The 13,116-nt window shown below is 40.7% G+C and overlaps 1 protein-coding gene across 4 annotated transcripts in view; it reads left to right on the top strand.

Annotated features, from left to right (window-relative positions):
• Positions 1-7,592: 7,592 nt before the first annotated feature.
• Positions 7,593-13,116, top strand: part of IFT46 (intraflagellar transport 46) — a 32,317-nt gene continuing 26,793 nt past the window's right edge. The window contains exons 1-3 of one of the 4 annotated variants that reach the window (XM_049857059.1): positions 7,593-7,797; positions 8,500-8,596; positions 10,594-10,673. In XM_049857059.1, the coding sequence (XP_049713016.1) occupies positions 10,629-10,673 (45 nt within the window). In that variant the 5' untranslated portion in view covers positions 7,593-7,797; positions 8,500-8,596; positions 10,594-10,628. Of the gene's footprint in view, positions 7,798-8,499; positions 8,597-10,593; positions 10,674-12,273; positions 12,499-13,116 lie in introns of those variants that run through there. The other 3 variants (XM_049857061.1, XM_049857060.1, XM_049857062.1) reach the window with 3 other exon arrangements.

Below are 13,116 nucleotides of genomic sequence, written 5' to 3'. Positions count from 1 at the left end.
GTTTGCCTAAGAGCCAGGTATTTAAGGGTCTCAACAAGGAGAGGTCTCGATGTTTATTCATGACGTCTTTGGGCAAAGGGCAGAGATTTCTGAGAAGGGACTGAGTTACGTAAATGCGGGTGCGCACACAGGATTTCTTTAAGATGGAAGTCCTTTGGTTACCCTTGACATGACTCATTATGGGATGTGTGGCGCACTGGTTCCCTTCCACACCTTGCCCCTCCAATGGGCTAGGGAAGGTCAAACGGCGGTTACTCTTACTTCTTTTGTGCATGGTCTGCACCTGCAAGATCTATATCAACAGTTTATTAGCAACATCCTAGAACATTTCAGTTTGTTTCACCCCATAGCCGGAACATTACGCAGTGATAAAGAACAATGATGAATCTGTGAAGCATCTCATAACATGGATGAATCTGGAGGGCATTATGCTGAATGAAATAAGTCAATCACAAAAGGACAAATATTAATAAAAATTATTTTAAAAAAAGGACAAAAGATTGTATGAGACCACTACCATAAAAACTCATGAAAAGGTTTACACACAAAAAGAAACAATCTTGATGGTTATAAGGGAAGGGAGAGGTGGGGATGGAAAACACTAAACAAACAATAGGTAAGTGGTAACTTTGGTGAAGGGTAAGACAGTATACACAATACTGGTGAAGCCAGCATAACTTGTAATGCTCCATTGGGAAACCCTGGTAGCGTAGTGGTTAAGTGCTACAGCTGCTAACCAAGAGGTCAGCAGTTCAAATCTACCAGGCACTCCTTGGAAACTCTATGGGGCAGTTCTACTCTGTCCTATAGGGTCACTGTAGGGTCGGTATGAGTCGGAATCGACTCGATGGCAGTGGGTTTGGTTTTGGTTGGTAATGCTCCTTTGTATGTTCCACAGTTTGTTTATCCCTTAATTTGTTGATAGGCTTGTTTCTATCTTTTTGTGATTGTGAACAGTGCTGCTGTGAACATGGGTATGCATATGTCTATTCGTGTGATGACTCTTACTTCTCTAGGATATATTCCTAGGCGTGGGATTGCTGGATCATATGGTATGTCTATTTCTAGCTTCCTAAGGAAGCGTCATATTGCTTTCCAAAATGGTTGTATCACTTTGCATTCCCACCAGCAGTGCATAAGAGTTCCAATCTCTCCGCAGCTCCAAAATTTGTTATTTTCTGTTTTTTTGATTCTTGCCAGTAATGCCGGGGTGAGACCGTATCTCATTGTGGTTTTGATTTTACATTTTTTAATGGCTAGTGATCAAGAGCTTTTCCTCATGTGTCTGTTAGCCACTTGAATGTCTTCTTTGATGAAGTATCTGTTCATTCCTTTGCCCATTTTTTAATTGGATTATTTGTCTTTTTGTTGTTGAGGTGTTGAAGTATTTTATAGATTTTAGAGATTAGGCTGTTGTCGGATATGTCAACCAAAAATTTTTTTCCCAGTCTCTAGGTTCTCTTTTTACTCTTTTGGTGAAGTCTTCAATAAGCATAAGTGTTTCATTTTTAGGAGGTGCCAGTTACCTAGTTTATCTTCTGGTGTTTGTTCATTGTTAGTAATGGTTCGTATTCTATTTATGCCATGTATTAGGGCCCCTGTCATGTCCCTATTTTTTCTTCCATAATCTTTACAGTTTTAGGTTTTATGTTTAGGTCCTTGATCTATTTTGAGTTGGGTTTTGTGCATGGTGTGAAGTATGAGTCCTGTTTCATTATTTTTTGCAGATGGACATCCAGTTTTGCCAGCACCATTTGTTAAAAAGACTTTTTCCCCATTTAATGGACTTTGACCCTTTGTCAAAGATCAGCTGACTATAGATGGATGGATTTACATCTGGGTTCTCAATTCTGTTCCATTGGTCTATGTGTCTGTCGTACCAGTACCAGACTGCTTTAACTACTGTGGTTGTACAGTAGTTCTGAGATCAGGTCATATGAGGCCTCCTTCTTTGTTCTTTTTCTCCAATAATGTTTTGCTTATCTGAGGACTCTTTCTTTCTGAAATGGTGACTTTTAAAGTTTGTGAATTATACCTAAAATAAAATAAAAAGCCTGTGCAAGAAGCAGGCAGTCATTGTGCTTATGAACATTTTGCAGATGAAGAAAACGATGACAGTTTAAGCAATTTACTTGACTTTTCTAGGCCGGTATGTGATGAAACCAGGACTCAAATTCAGTTTTCTGACTCTCTTGGTAGTTCTCCTATGCCAGATTTCAGAGTATATTTGATTCAGCAGTTCTTCCCTATATTATTTTATCCCATATCTCACCCCTAACACGTTCACTTATGTAAAACCTATGTCTGCAACAGAGCATAACAGCCATCTTTTATTGAATGGTAATGCACTCAGTTGCTAACCAAAAGGTTGGAGGTTCGATTCCACCCACAGGGCCCTCAAAAGAAAGGCCTGGTGATATATTTCAAAAAAAATCAGCCATTGAAAATCCTATGGAGCACAGCTCTACTGTGACAAACATGGAATTACCATGAGTCGGGGTGGGCCAAACAACTGGTACTTCACACACATTATCTTTAATCCTTTACAACAATTCCGATAAGGACACTAGAGATCAAAGAAGTTAAGCAACTTAACAAAACTCACGCAGCCAGTAAACGGTAGAGCCAGGATTCAAACCTAGCTTTTCCTGTTATAACATATTACTGCTCTCTATCTCCTGTGTATTCCTTAATGTTTATGGAGCACTTACAATGTACCAGGCATTACTCGAAATCCTTCACACAGATTATCTCATTTAATCTTGACAAGAATTCTCTGAGATACCAACTGCAGTCCAGTTGATTCTAACTCATCATGACCCCGTGTGTGTCAGAGTAGAATTGTGCTCCATAGAGTTTTCAATGGTGTTTTGGAAGTAGATCTCCAAGCCTTTCTTCTGAGGCACTTCTAGATAGAGTTGAACCTCTAACTTTTTGATTAGCAGCCAAATGCACCATCCTTGAACTCCTCTCTGAGACAGGTACCATTACTATCCCCATTTTACAGATGAGAAAACCAAGGTACAGAGAGGAAAACTATTTATCAAAGGTCTCATGGCTAGAAAGCAGCATCAGTTCCATCTCAAATGGCCTTCTAAAAGAATCTTTAGAAAGCTAGCATATTTTTAAACTTTGCATGTCTGGAATGATATATGTCAAACTGTATTATTTATTTTTGTTACAAAAATAAACAAACCGGTTACTGTCAAGTTGATTCTGACTCATGGTAATCTCATGTGTTACAAAGTAGAACTGTGCTCTGTAGAGTTTCTTGGCTGTAATCTTTATGGAAACAGATTGCCAGGCCTTTCTTCTGCAGTGCCAGCCACTGGGTGGGTTCAAACTACCAACCTTTTGGTAAGTAATCCAGTGAAAACTGTGCCACTGTCTTAGGCTGGGTTCTGTAGAGAAGCTAAACCAGTAAGGCATATAAATATATACATACATATATATATAGAGAGAGAGAGAGACAGAGATTTATATCAAGGAAATGGCTCGAGTGGTTGTAGAGGCTGGAACATCCCAAGTCCATGGATCAGGATAGAAGCTTCACCGCAGGGGCTGGCGAACCCAAGATTGGCAGGTCAGAGAGCAGGGCTCTTGCTCACAGGCTGCGAAGATCGATGAATCCCAAGATTGGCAGGCAAGACTGAAGGTATGTTGGTAGCTCAATTCTCAAGAACTGGAGGGCAGATGAACAGGAGCCAGCTACAGCAAGTAAAAGCCCATGAGCCTTACCAGAATGTCCACTTATATTCGATGCAGGCCACACGCTCAAAGAAACTCGCTGTCAATTGATTGGCTACTCACAGCAGATCCCATCTTGGGGGTGATCACGTATCAAATCTCAACAGGGAAGTGATCGCAAGAAGAACAATTGTCAAAACACTGAGAATCATGGCCCACGCCAAGCTGACACACAGTCTAAACTATCACAGCCACCTAGGGATCTTTTGTTTGAAAAGCACACGTTTCAAAACACATTAACAAATTCTTAATTAAAGAAGAAGTAAAAATCCCATTTGGAATTATTGCCCTATTATGACAGCTTCCAGGGGCCTCTAAGATGAATCTCAGAAACTCAGCAAAGACCAATTGAAGCTAATTCTTTGCAAATACAACATTCGCCCAAATAAACTGCAGAAGAAAAGACATTCCCGAGAGTATGCTTCGTGAGGAGTGTCTTAGAGGCAGTACATTGTAATGGTTAGAAGCAGAGACTTGGGGATCAGACTGGCTGACCTGTGCTTGACTCTTCTTTCTAGCACTCACTAGCTGGGTGATTTTAGCTAAGTTACTTTAACTCTCTATACCTCAATTACCTGATCCATAAATTGGCAGTGACCTCACAAGGTTGTTAAATTAGGTAGTAAATTAGATTATATATTCAAAGTACTTCTACTTAATAAAACTCGGTCATTTTTATTGAGGTGAAATTCGCATAACATAAAATTGACAATTTTAAAATGAGCCATTCAGTGGCATTTAGTACATTCACAATGTTGTGCAACCATCACCTCCATCTAGTTCTAAAACATTCCATCACCCCAAAAAGGAAACCCCATTGCTGTTAAGCAGTTGCTCCCCGTCTCTCCTTCCCCCAGCCCCTGAGCTGTTGTTCCTGTCAGTAACAGATCACATAAACCAAAAAATTTTGCAGTTTCATTTTAAACCAGAAGTCTCTCGAAGAAGGTACTTCTCATTTTCCTTTTTAAAAAATATAACCAAAGAGTATTTATTTATTTTTTAACTAAGACTTTATCTTGAGGACATAACTAAAGTTTCTCAGCTTATTTTCCTTTTAAAGCCACTTTCCTGCTTTCCTCTGGAAGGTTTTCAGGGCCAAATTTCCAATGTTCTTTTCTTTGTTTCTCTCTCCTGAACTTCCAAAATGAATTGTGTCTGCAGTTTTTGAAATATATGTTCCTTACATCTTCATTCTCTCATTCCTTTATTCACCCACCCAAGGAGTATTTTTAAAGTGTCTAATACTTGCAACCACTACCAGTCAGACAGTTTGTTGTACTGTGGTGGCTGGCGTGTTGCTGTGATGCTGGAAGCTACGCCACTGATATTTCAAATACCAGCAGGATCACCCATGGTAGACAGGTTTCAGTGGAGCTTCCAGACTAAGGCAGACTAGGAAGAAAGGCCTGGCGATCTACTTTGGAAATTAGCCAGTGAAACTCATATGGATCACAACAGAATATTGTTTGATATAATGCTGGGAAAGGAGCCCCCTAAGTTGGAAGGCACTCAAAATACACAGTGGCCGTAACAAAGCACACAGACTCGAGAATACCAAATATTGTGAAGATGGCACAGGACCAGCAATGTTTAGTTGCCTTGTACATGGGGTCACCATTAATGGGAGCTGACTCCACGCAGCTAACAGCAAAAATATATGCAATGCACCGACCCTACGAAGAGTTTTAAAATTAATTCACACAGACCCTGCCTTAAAGAAGCTCATGGACATATTTAGTAAAAAAAAATACAGGACACCTGATTAAATTTGAAGGTCAAATAAAGAACAAATAATGTTTTAACATAAGTATGTCCCATGGAACAGGATAGCATGGAGGGGAAGTATTATCATGTAATGATGTTGTTGTTGTTAGATGCTGTTGAGTCAATTCCAACTCATAGTGATCCTATGTACAACAGAACGAAACACTGCCCAGTCACGTGCCATCCTCACAATCGTTGCTATGTTTGAGCCCATTGTTGCAGCCGCTGTGTTACTCCATCTCGTTGAGGGTCTTCTTCTTTTTCGCTGACCCTCTACCAAGCATGATGTCCCTCTCCAAGGACTGGTCCCTCCTGACAACATGTCCAAAGTAAATGAGTAAAGTCCCGCCATCCTTGCGTTTAAGGAGTATTCTGGCTGTACTTCTTCCAAGACAGATTTGTTCATCCTTCTGGCAGGCTACAGTATATTCAACATTTCTTGCAAACACCATAATTCAGAGGCATCAGTTCTTCTTCAGCCTTTCTTATTCATTGTCCAGCTTTCGCATGCATACGATGTGACTGAAAATGCCGTAGCTTGGGTTCCAAATCTAAAACCCAAACCCATTGCTGTCGAGTCAATTCTGGCTCATAGCGACCCCATAGGACAGAGTAGAACTGCCCCATAGAGCTTCCAAGGAGCGCCTGGTGAATTCAAACTGCTGACCTTTTGCTTGGCAGATGTAGCCCTTAACCACTACATCACCAGGGTTTCCTAGCTTGGGTTCGGCGCACCTCAGTCTTCAAGGTGACATCTTTACTCTTTAACACTTTAAAGGGGTCTTTTGCAGCTGATCTGTCCCATGCAATACATGTATGATTTCTTGACTGTTGCTTCCACAGGTGTTGATTGTGGATCCAAGTAAAATGAAATCCTTGACAACTGCAATACTTTATCCTTTTATCATGGTGTTGCTTACTGGTCCAGTTGTAAGGATTTTTGTTTTCTTTACGTTAAGATGTAATCCCTACTGAAGGCCCTAGTCTTTCATCTTCATCAGTAAGTGCTTCAAGTCCTCTTTGCTTTCAGCAAGCAAGGTTATGTCACCTGCAGAACACAGGTTGTTACTGAGTCTTCCTCCAATCCTGATACTACATTTTTCTTTATATAGTCCAACTTCTAGGATTATTTGCTCGACACACAGATTGAAGAAGTACGGTGAAAGGATACAACCCTGACGCACATCTTACCTCATTTTAAACTACGCAGTGTCCTCTTGTCCTGTTTGAGTAACGGCCTCTTGATCTCTGCACAGGTTCTTCATGAGCACAATTAAGTGTTCTGGAATTCCCATTCTTCACAATGTTATCCATAATTTGCTATGATCCACACACTCTAATGCCTTTGCACAGTCAATAAAACACAGGTAAACATCCTTCTGGTATTCTCGACTTTCAGCCATATTATATTATAATGTAATATAAATCCATAAAAGGACATAGAGAATGTTGCGGGAATATTCCCTGGAGAGTCTGCCTAAATGCTAATTAGACTGATCTAGGAGGAATAACTGTAAATTATGGATAGCATGGCAAAGACTGCCAGAAGGACAAACAAGTCTTGGAAGAAGTACAGACAGCGTGCTCCTTAGAAACGAGAATGGCGAGGCTTCGTCTCACTTACTTTGGCCATGTTATCATGAGGGACCAGTCCTTGGAGAAACACATCATGCTTGGTAAGGTCGGCGGAAAAGAGGAAGACCCTCAACAAGATGGATTGACGCAGTGGCTGCAACAATGGGCTCAAACATAGCAACGATTGTGACGAAGGCGCGACACAGGCCGTGTTTGATTCGGCTGTACATAGGGGCGCTATGAGTCGGAAACGACTCGATGGCACCTAACAACAGCAGGAATAACTGCATGCCCAATGATCCTCTTCCTAGGGAAAAACCATGTTTGCAGATTGGAGAGCTCTTTATAAAAGCCGAAATTCATCAGCCGGCTCTGCCACCCGCAGCCGCTAGATGCCGCTACAATCTCATCTCCTGAAACCATAGACAAACAGGTGAGCCGGCCGCCCAGAGAGACTTTGAGCCGCTCTAGGCCCTTCTGCCTGCCCAGAGATCCTTCGCTGGAGGAGGTGGAAAGCGCGGGTGAGTGGGGGAACTCTCTCGAGAGTGAAAGGAAGTCTCGCGATGTGATTTTTGCCTAGCGACTGACAACAGACGGGCTGCTCCAACTGGAAGCCCCAGAGTGACCTGGCCGGCCTGTAATTGGAGTGAGACCCCAGTCCTAGGCTGGGGTTCTTTCCATATAGAGGAGACGGATTCAGAGGGGCTACAGGTAATTAGTACTCACCCTAGGAGAGAGGGAGCTGCCTTCCTCCATTCCAGAGGAGTGTCAGAAGACTGCCTTTCTCCCTGCTCCCTACTCCTCTTCCCAGGTCTGTGGCACTCTTTCTTTTCCCAACCTCCCTAACCCTCCATCAACCATCCTGTTTGCTTTACTCCCAAGGAACTTAGGTGGGATCCTTCTTGCAAGACGGGGGTGGAGAATGGGGTGATGCTTTCGGTATTATTGGATGGGACCGAGAGTCTGGAGTTTACTCTCTTCGGGCACCCCTCCCCCAGAAGTGACTCCAGAAACAGAACTCTTACTAGAGCCTCTACAGCTTCCCCTGAGAAATCCTTCAGCCTTGGGGACATTGACCGAGCCAGAGGAGAGAGCCGCCATCTACATCAAAATACCGTTCTGTCCTTGCGCCTGTTTTTTACAGCTTTGGGGAGCTGCTGCAGAAGTTGGCTGTCGTTTTCCTCCACGGTTCCCCCTTGCCTAAGCTAGTCTGCCAGCATTTCCTAAATAAGGGCTACAGCAGAAGGACTTAACAGCTTGACCTGGGGCCAAGAAGCCATAAGAACAGTTTGGTTGAGGGTTAAGATTTTATGCAAAATTCGTGTCTTGGGTGAGGAAGGAACCAATGCTGGTTTGAAATTGCACCTCATAGCAGAGTACTTAATGTCCTGTGTTATGTCTCCTTTTGCTTAGACCAAGATTGTTGAAAACCAGACGTATGATGAGCGTCTAGACATTAACGACTCTGAAGAGGTTGCAAGTATTTATACTCCGACCTTAGGGCAGCAAGGTAAGAGTGAAATGAAGAGGGAAGAAATGGTTCTCGGAACAAAGAGCAGGATGGATTCATGGTTGTTGCCAAGAAGTTCCTATTTTATAACAGCAAATATTGGCTTTCAGAGTCAAGTTACTACACTTGCCATTATTTCTGTTTGCTAACTAGTTAAGAGGGGAGAAAACATTGCCTCCCAGATTGTAGGGTCTTCCTCCAACCCTACTGAGATTTCTTATCACCATTTCCATCATGATAACATTCTGCTCTGCTTACATTCGGGCAAGGGTTCGCTGGTTTTTTGTTTTTAACTTAGCATAGTTAGCTATGTTTTGCTTAGCTTTGAAGGTGCTTTCATAATCTGCCTATAACCTGCAGTCCCAATCAAAATCTCCCTGGAATATTTTCAGAGAACTTGACACCATTCATTTATTCAATGAACATTTTTTGAACACCTACTACGTGCCAGTATTTTGCCAGGCACTGAATGTACAATGTTAAACCAAAGACATTGTCCCTGCCATCCTGATGCTTATAATCATGAGAGACAGATGATAAATGAATAAACTAATAAGCATAATTACAACTGTGATAAGTGCATTGATGGAGGAAATAGTTTGCTGTTATGGAGAATAATGGTGAGGAGGGGGCCCTACTTTTTTGATAGGGTGGTCAAGGAGGTGACATTTAAATTGGGGCTGAAAGATGAGAAGGAGCCAAGCATTGAAGAAAAGTAGACCAGAAAGAGGGAACAGCATGTGAAATGTAAGAAGCCCCTTGAGGCCAGAAAGAACTTGGGTTAGTTTGAGGACCTGGAAGAAGAGCAGCATATGGTAGCGGGATGGTATGTGGTCAGATCAGGGACAGGGGCAGGAGGCATAACAAGCAGAGCCTTGGAGTCTGAGTTGTTGTATGTGGAATGGATTGAAAGGTGAACGTGAGGAACCAATTAGAAGGACTGTTGTAATGACTGACTTGAGATGATAGTGACTTGGACTGTGGTGAGGAAGTCGAGAATAGAAAAGGCAAGTACAAACTATATTGTAGTATAATCACTAAGGCTTGCTGCTAGGTTGGCGTTTTGTTGAGTTAGGAATCAAGCATGACACCCACGCTTTTGACTTGAACATGTTTAATGATGCTCTCGTTAGCTGCAGATGTTATAATTAAGTTTTTAGTCTTGGCTAACTTAATTGATGCCCCTCCCACCAAAGTAAATAAATAAGTTTTTAATTTGCATTTATTTGATTTAGAAATCATTTAACATGTTTTCATGCCAGTTACTATGTTGCATCTGATTATACTTTTAATTGTTCAGAATATTTTCATTGCTCTTGTTTTATGGACACTGATTTAGATTCAAATTTGTGACTAACTGTTATTTGCCAGGCACTTGGCTGCTAACCAGAAGGTCAGCAGTTTGAATCTAGCACCTGCTCCTTGGAGACTCTATGGGGCAGTTCTACTCTGTCCTATAGGGTCGCTATGAGTGGGAATCGACTTGACAGCAGCAAGTTGGTTTTTTTTTAGGTCCATTCCTTCCACATATGTTTTTTCATTGAATCATAAGTCCTGGGTGGTACATACGCTTGACCCCATTTTAGAGGTGGGAATACTGAGACTCAGAGAGCTTAAGTTATTTTGTCCAAGTGATTGAGCTGCCCTTTAAACCCAATCTTCTAGTTTTAAATCCAGCACACGTTTCCCTTTACTAGTTATTGACTTCATGTTTCCAATGTGTAAATGAAAGGCAGAGTTTATGTTTTTTATGTAATGGCAGATAATTGGTTGGTATAATGTCTCACGCAATGCCTTGAGCATAGTAAATGCTGAGTAAGTATATCTTGGATTGGATTGACAGAACCATGATTAGAACTGAGTCTCCTGTCCTTTAGCTAAATGTTCTTATGAATTCTGTTTCTGCATAAAATAGAGCATAAAATATCATAAAATAAAAATACTTGTCTTTAAAAACCACTTTAACAATAACCTTAAAGGGAAAATTTTCTTCTAAGGACCTCCTCATTCTGCCCATCTTCCTAACAAGACTATGGCCGATAACAGCAGTGACGAGTATGAAGAGGAAAATAACAAGGTGCGGTATAACCCACGACTTCTTGTGGAATTCTTGCTTTGAGTTTTTAGTAGTTAGTTTGAGATACACCAGTTCAGCAGTAAACATTTCCTGAACACTTACCTCCAGTAGTTCAGTATCTTTGAGCTCATAGGAATCAGGGCAAAAAGCCTTAAGATTCTCACTCTTCCTTCAGGAATAGAGCCTACCATTAGAGCTGACTTTTGGGTGAGGAATTTCATATTATGTAGGCCAGCGTTTCACAGACTTTACTAATCACAAGAATCAAGTGGGGTACTTATTTAAAAAAAAGAAAACAGATTTTCAGTTCCCACCCAAAACTGCTGAGTCAGAATCTGGTAGGTAGAAGCCTGAAGATTTACATCTTTAACAAGCAACTCCAGCTAATTCTTAGAATAGTGTAAGTTTGGAATTATCGGTTTAGGCATTTTTTCATTGTTAACACTTGTGATGCTGCCAGTATTTCGTGAAAGAGATTTTAATTTTTTTAAAGTCTTAAGACCCAGATGTCCCTTTGTTTTTCTATGAACCTAGAGAATCACTTTGATTCTGAAAGAAAGATGCAGAATTACCTATAACTCTGGCCAGATAGGACCTTAGTGTTGCACATGTATTCTGCTTACAACATTTGTGTCCAGCCTTAGCTCATGAGCCGATGGTTATATTTTAATTGTCCCTCCAGAACAGGAGCTTTGGAACTAAGGTGAAGAATATTTGAAGTAATGCAGAAAGCTGTAGTGATATAGACAGGTTTCATTAAAAGGTAACGTTGTAAGGTGATCCTACCCCACGACTAGCATGCTATTTTACTTTAAAATGGAAGTATAGGGGGAAGAAAATAGGGCCATTAAGATTTGGTTTCAGTATTTCTTGTATTTGGGGTTTTTATTTTTAGTATTGTTGATGCAGTGGTAAGTTTATATGGTTTTTAACATCTTACACGAAAGGTAACTTTTCTAGACATTCATTTGTGGTATATAAAATCTTCTCCCTTTATATCATGGGTTTTGTAAAGCACTACTTTGAAGAAGCAGACAAAAGAAAAGTGAACAGTTTTACTAAATTGACCACCTAATTTTGTTTATCTGTCCGAAATTCTTTTCTTCTAGTCTTCATTATGCCTTGACCAATATTCAAGACACATTTAATCTTTCCAGTTAAAATGTGCTCAGAATCAGCAGTAAGGATCTATTTTTGAGTAATTTAACAATCAATACTCTGAAAAGCCCTTCTTGCCAAAACTGCTTCCCAAGTGACCAAGGATAATTTTAGCAAATTTTGAATTGAGAAAGAAGTTATAGTAGTTTCTTATCAATTGTATGCCAGTAAGGCATAAAACCAGAAACATAGTCACTGAATAAATTCTACAACTATGTGCCATTATCTGTCATACACATTACAGGTTAGTTAGAATATATTTTTATCTATGTATAATATATGTTATTTTTAGAAGAAAATGTGGCCAAAAGCAGTTTTTGATGTCCTGTAACGTGTCACAATTTTATGTGCCAGTAGCTGCTTTACCATAAAAAAACAACCAAATAAAAAAAAAATTAAATTATTTTTAAAAACTGGAACCAAATATCTGTTAACCTCAATATAAGCCATATGGCATATGAAAACCAAGCTTTCAAGATCTACTTTTAAAGGGGACCAATTGATCATCCTTCAGGTCCTAAGGGAGGGCATGCCACAGGCTCCAGGCCACAGGGGCAAAGACATGAACCCTATTCCAACTGCCTCTGCAAGCCCCAAGGACCACCAGGCCTCTTCTCATGGACTTGAGAGGGTGGAATGGTATGTAGAGAGTCAGAAGCTCAGAAATGTAGGTTGTAATGCCAAGAGCAAAATAGTCTCTCATTTGAGATGGAATGTATAGTCACAGTATTTATGGGGGAAGAGAAGGGAAATATGAATAGGTCGGATACTGTTTGGAGAGAAACACCACTGATGGAAAACCCGCAGTCTCTGGAGCTGCTGGTCAGAATTCAGGCACAGCCTTGATTATGATTTTTTTTTTCTTCTCATAGCTACAAGCAGCTTATTCTAGGCTGTCTTGTAAATTAAATAAATACTTTCTCCCTATGATCTTTATTAATATTAAGATCCTCTAAAATTTGTCTTTCCTGCTTCATCTCTTGTTTCCTCCCAGAATAATTAGAGTTGCCATCCTCCACCTCAGAAGTCCCTAAGTTTTAGGGTTGAAGCTGACTAGATGGTTTATGCAGAACTCTCAGGCACTCCTAAGTGATAGGTACCATAGATATAAATCAGAGACTTTATATGCAAGCCTCAAGGAAATAAATAGAATATGGTTATAGAAAGTGGGAGCCCAGTTTGTCGTTAAGCAGGAGCAGAAGAAGGCTCTCAGGGCCCTTCTGGGGAGTGCCACCTGGTCTTTCTGGTGATTTGGTGCCAGGTGTTGGGATATTGGTTAGCACAA

The sequence above is a fragment of the Elephas maximus genome, chromosome 17 (assembly GCF_024166365.1).
Source record: "Elephas maximus indicus isolate mEleMax1 chromosome 17, mEleMax1 primary haplotype, whole genome shotgun sequence".
NCBI classification, from domain to species: Eukaryota; Metazoa; Chordata; class Mammalia; order Proboscidea; family Elephantidae; genus Elephas; species Elephas maximus.
Note: the sequence above shows the minus strand (reverse complement) of the source record. Positions and strands in the feature narration are given on the sequence as shown.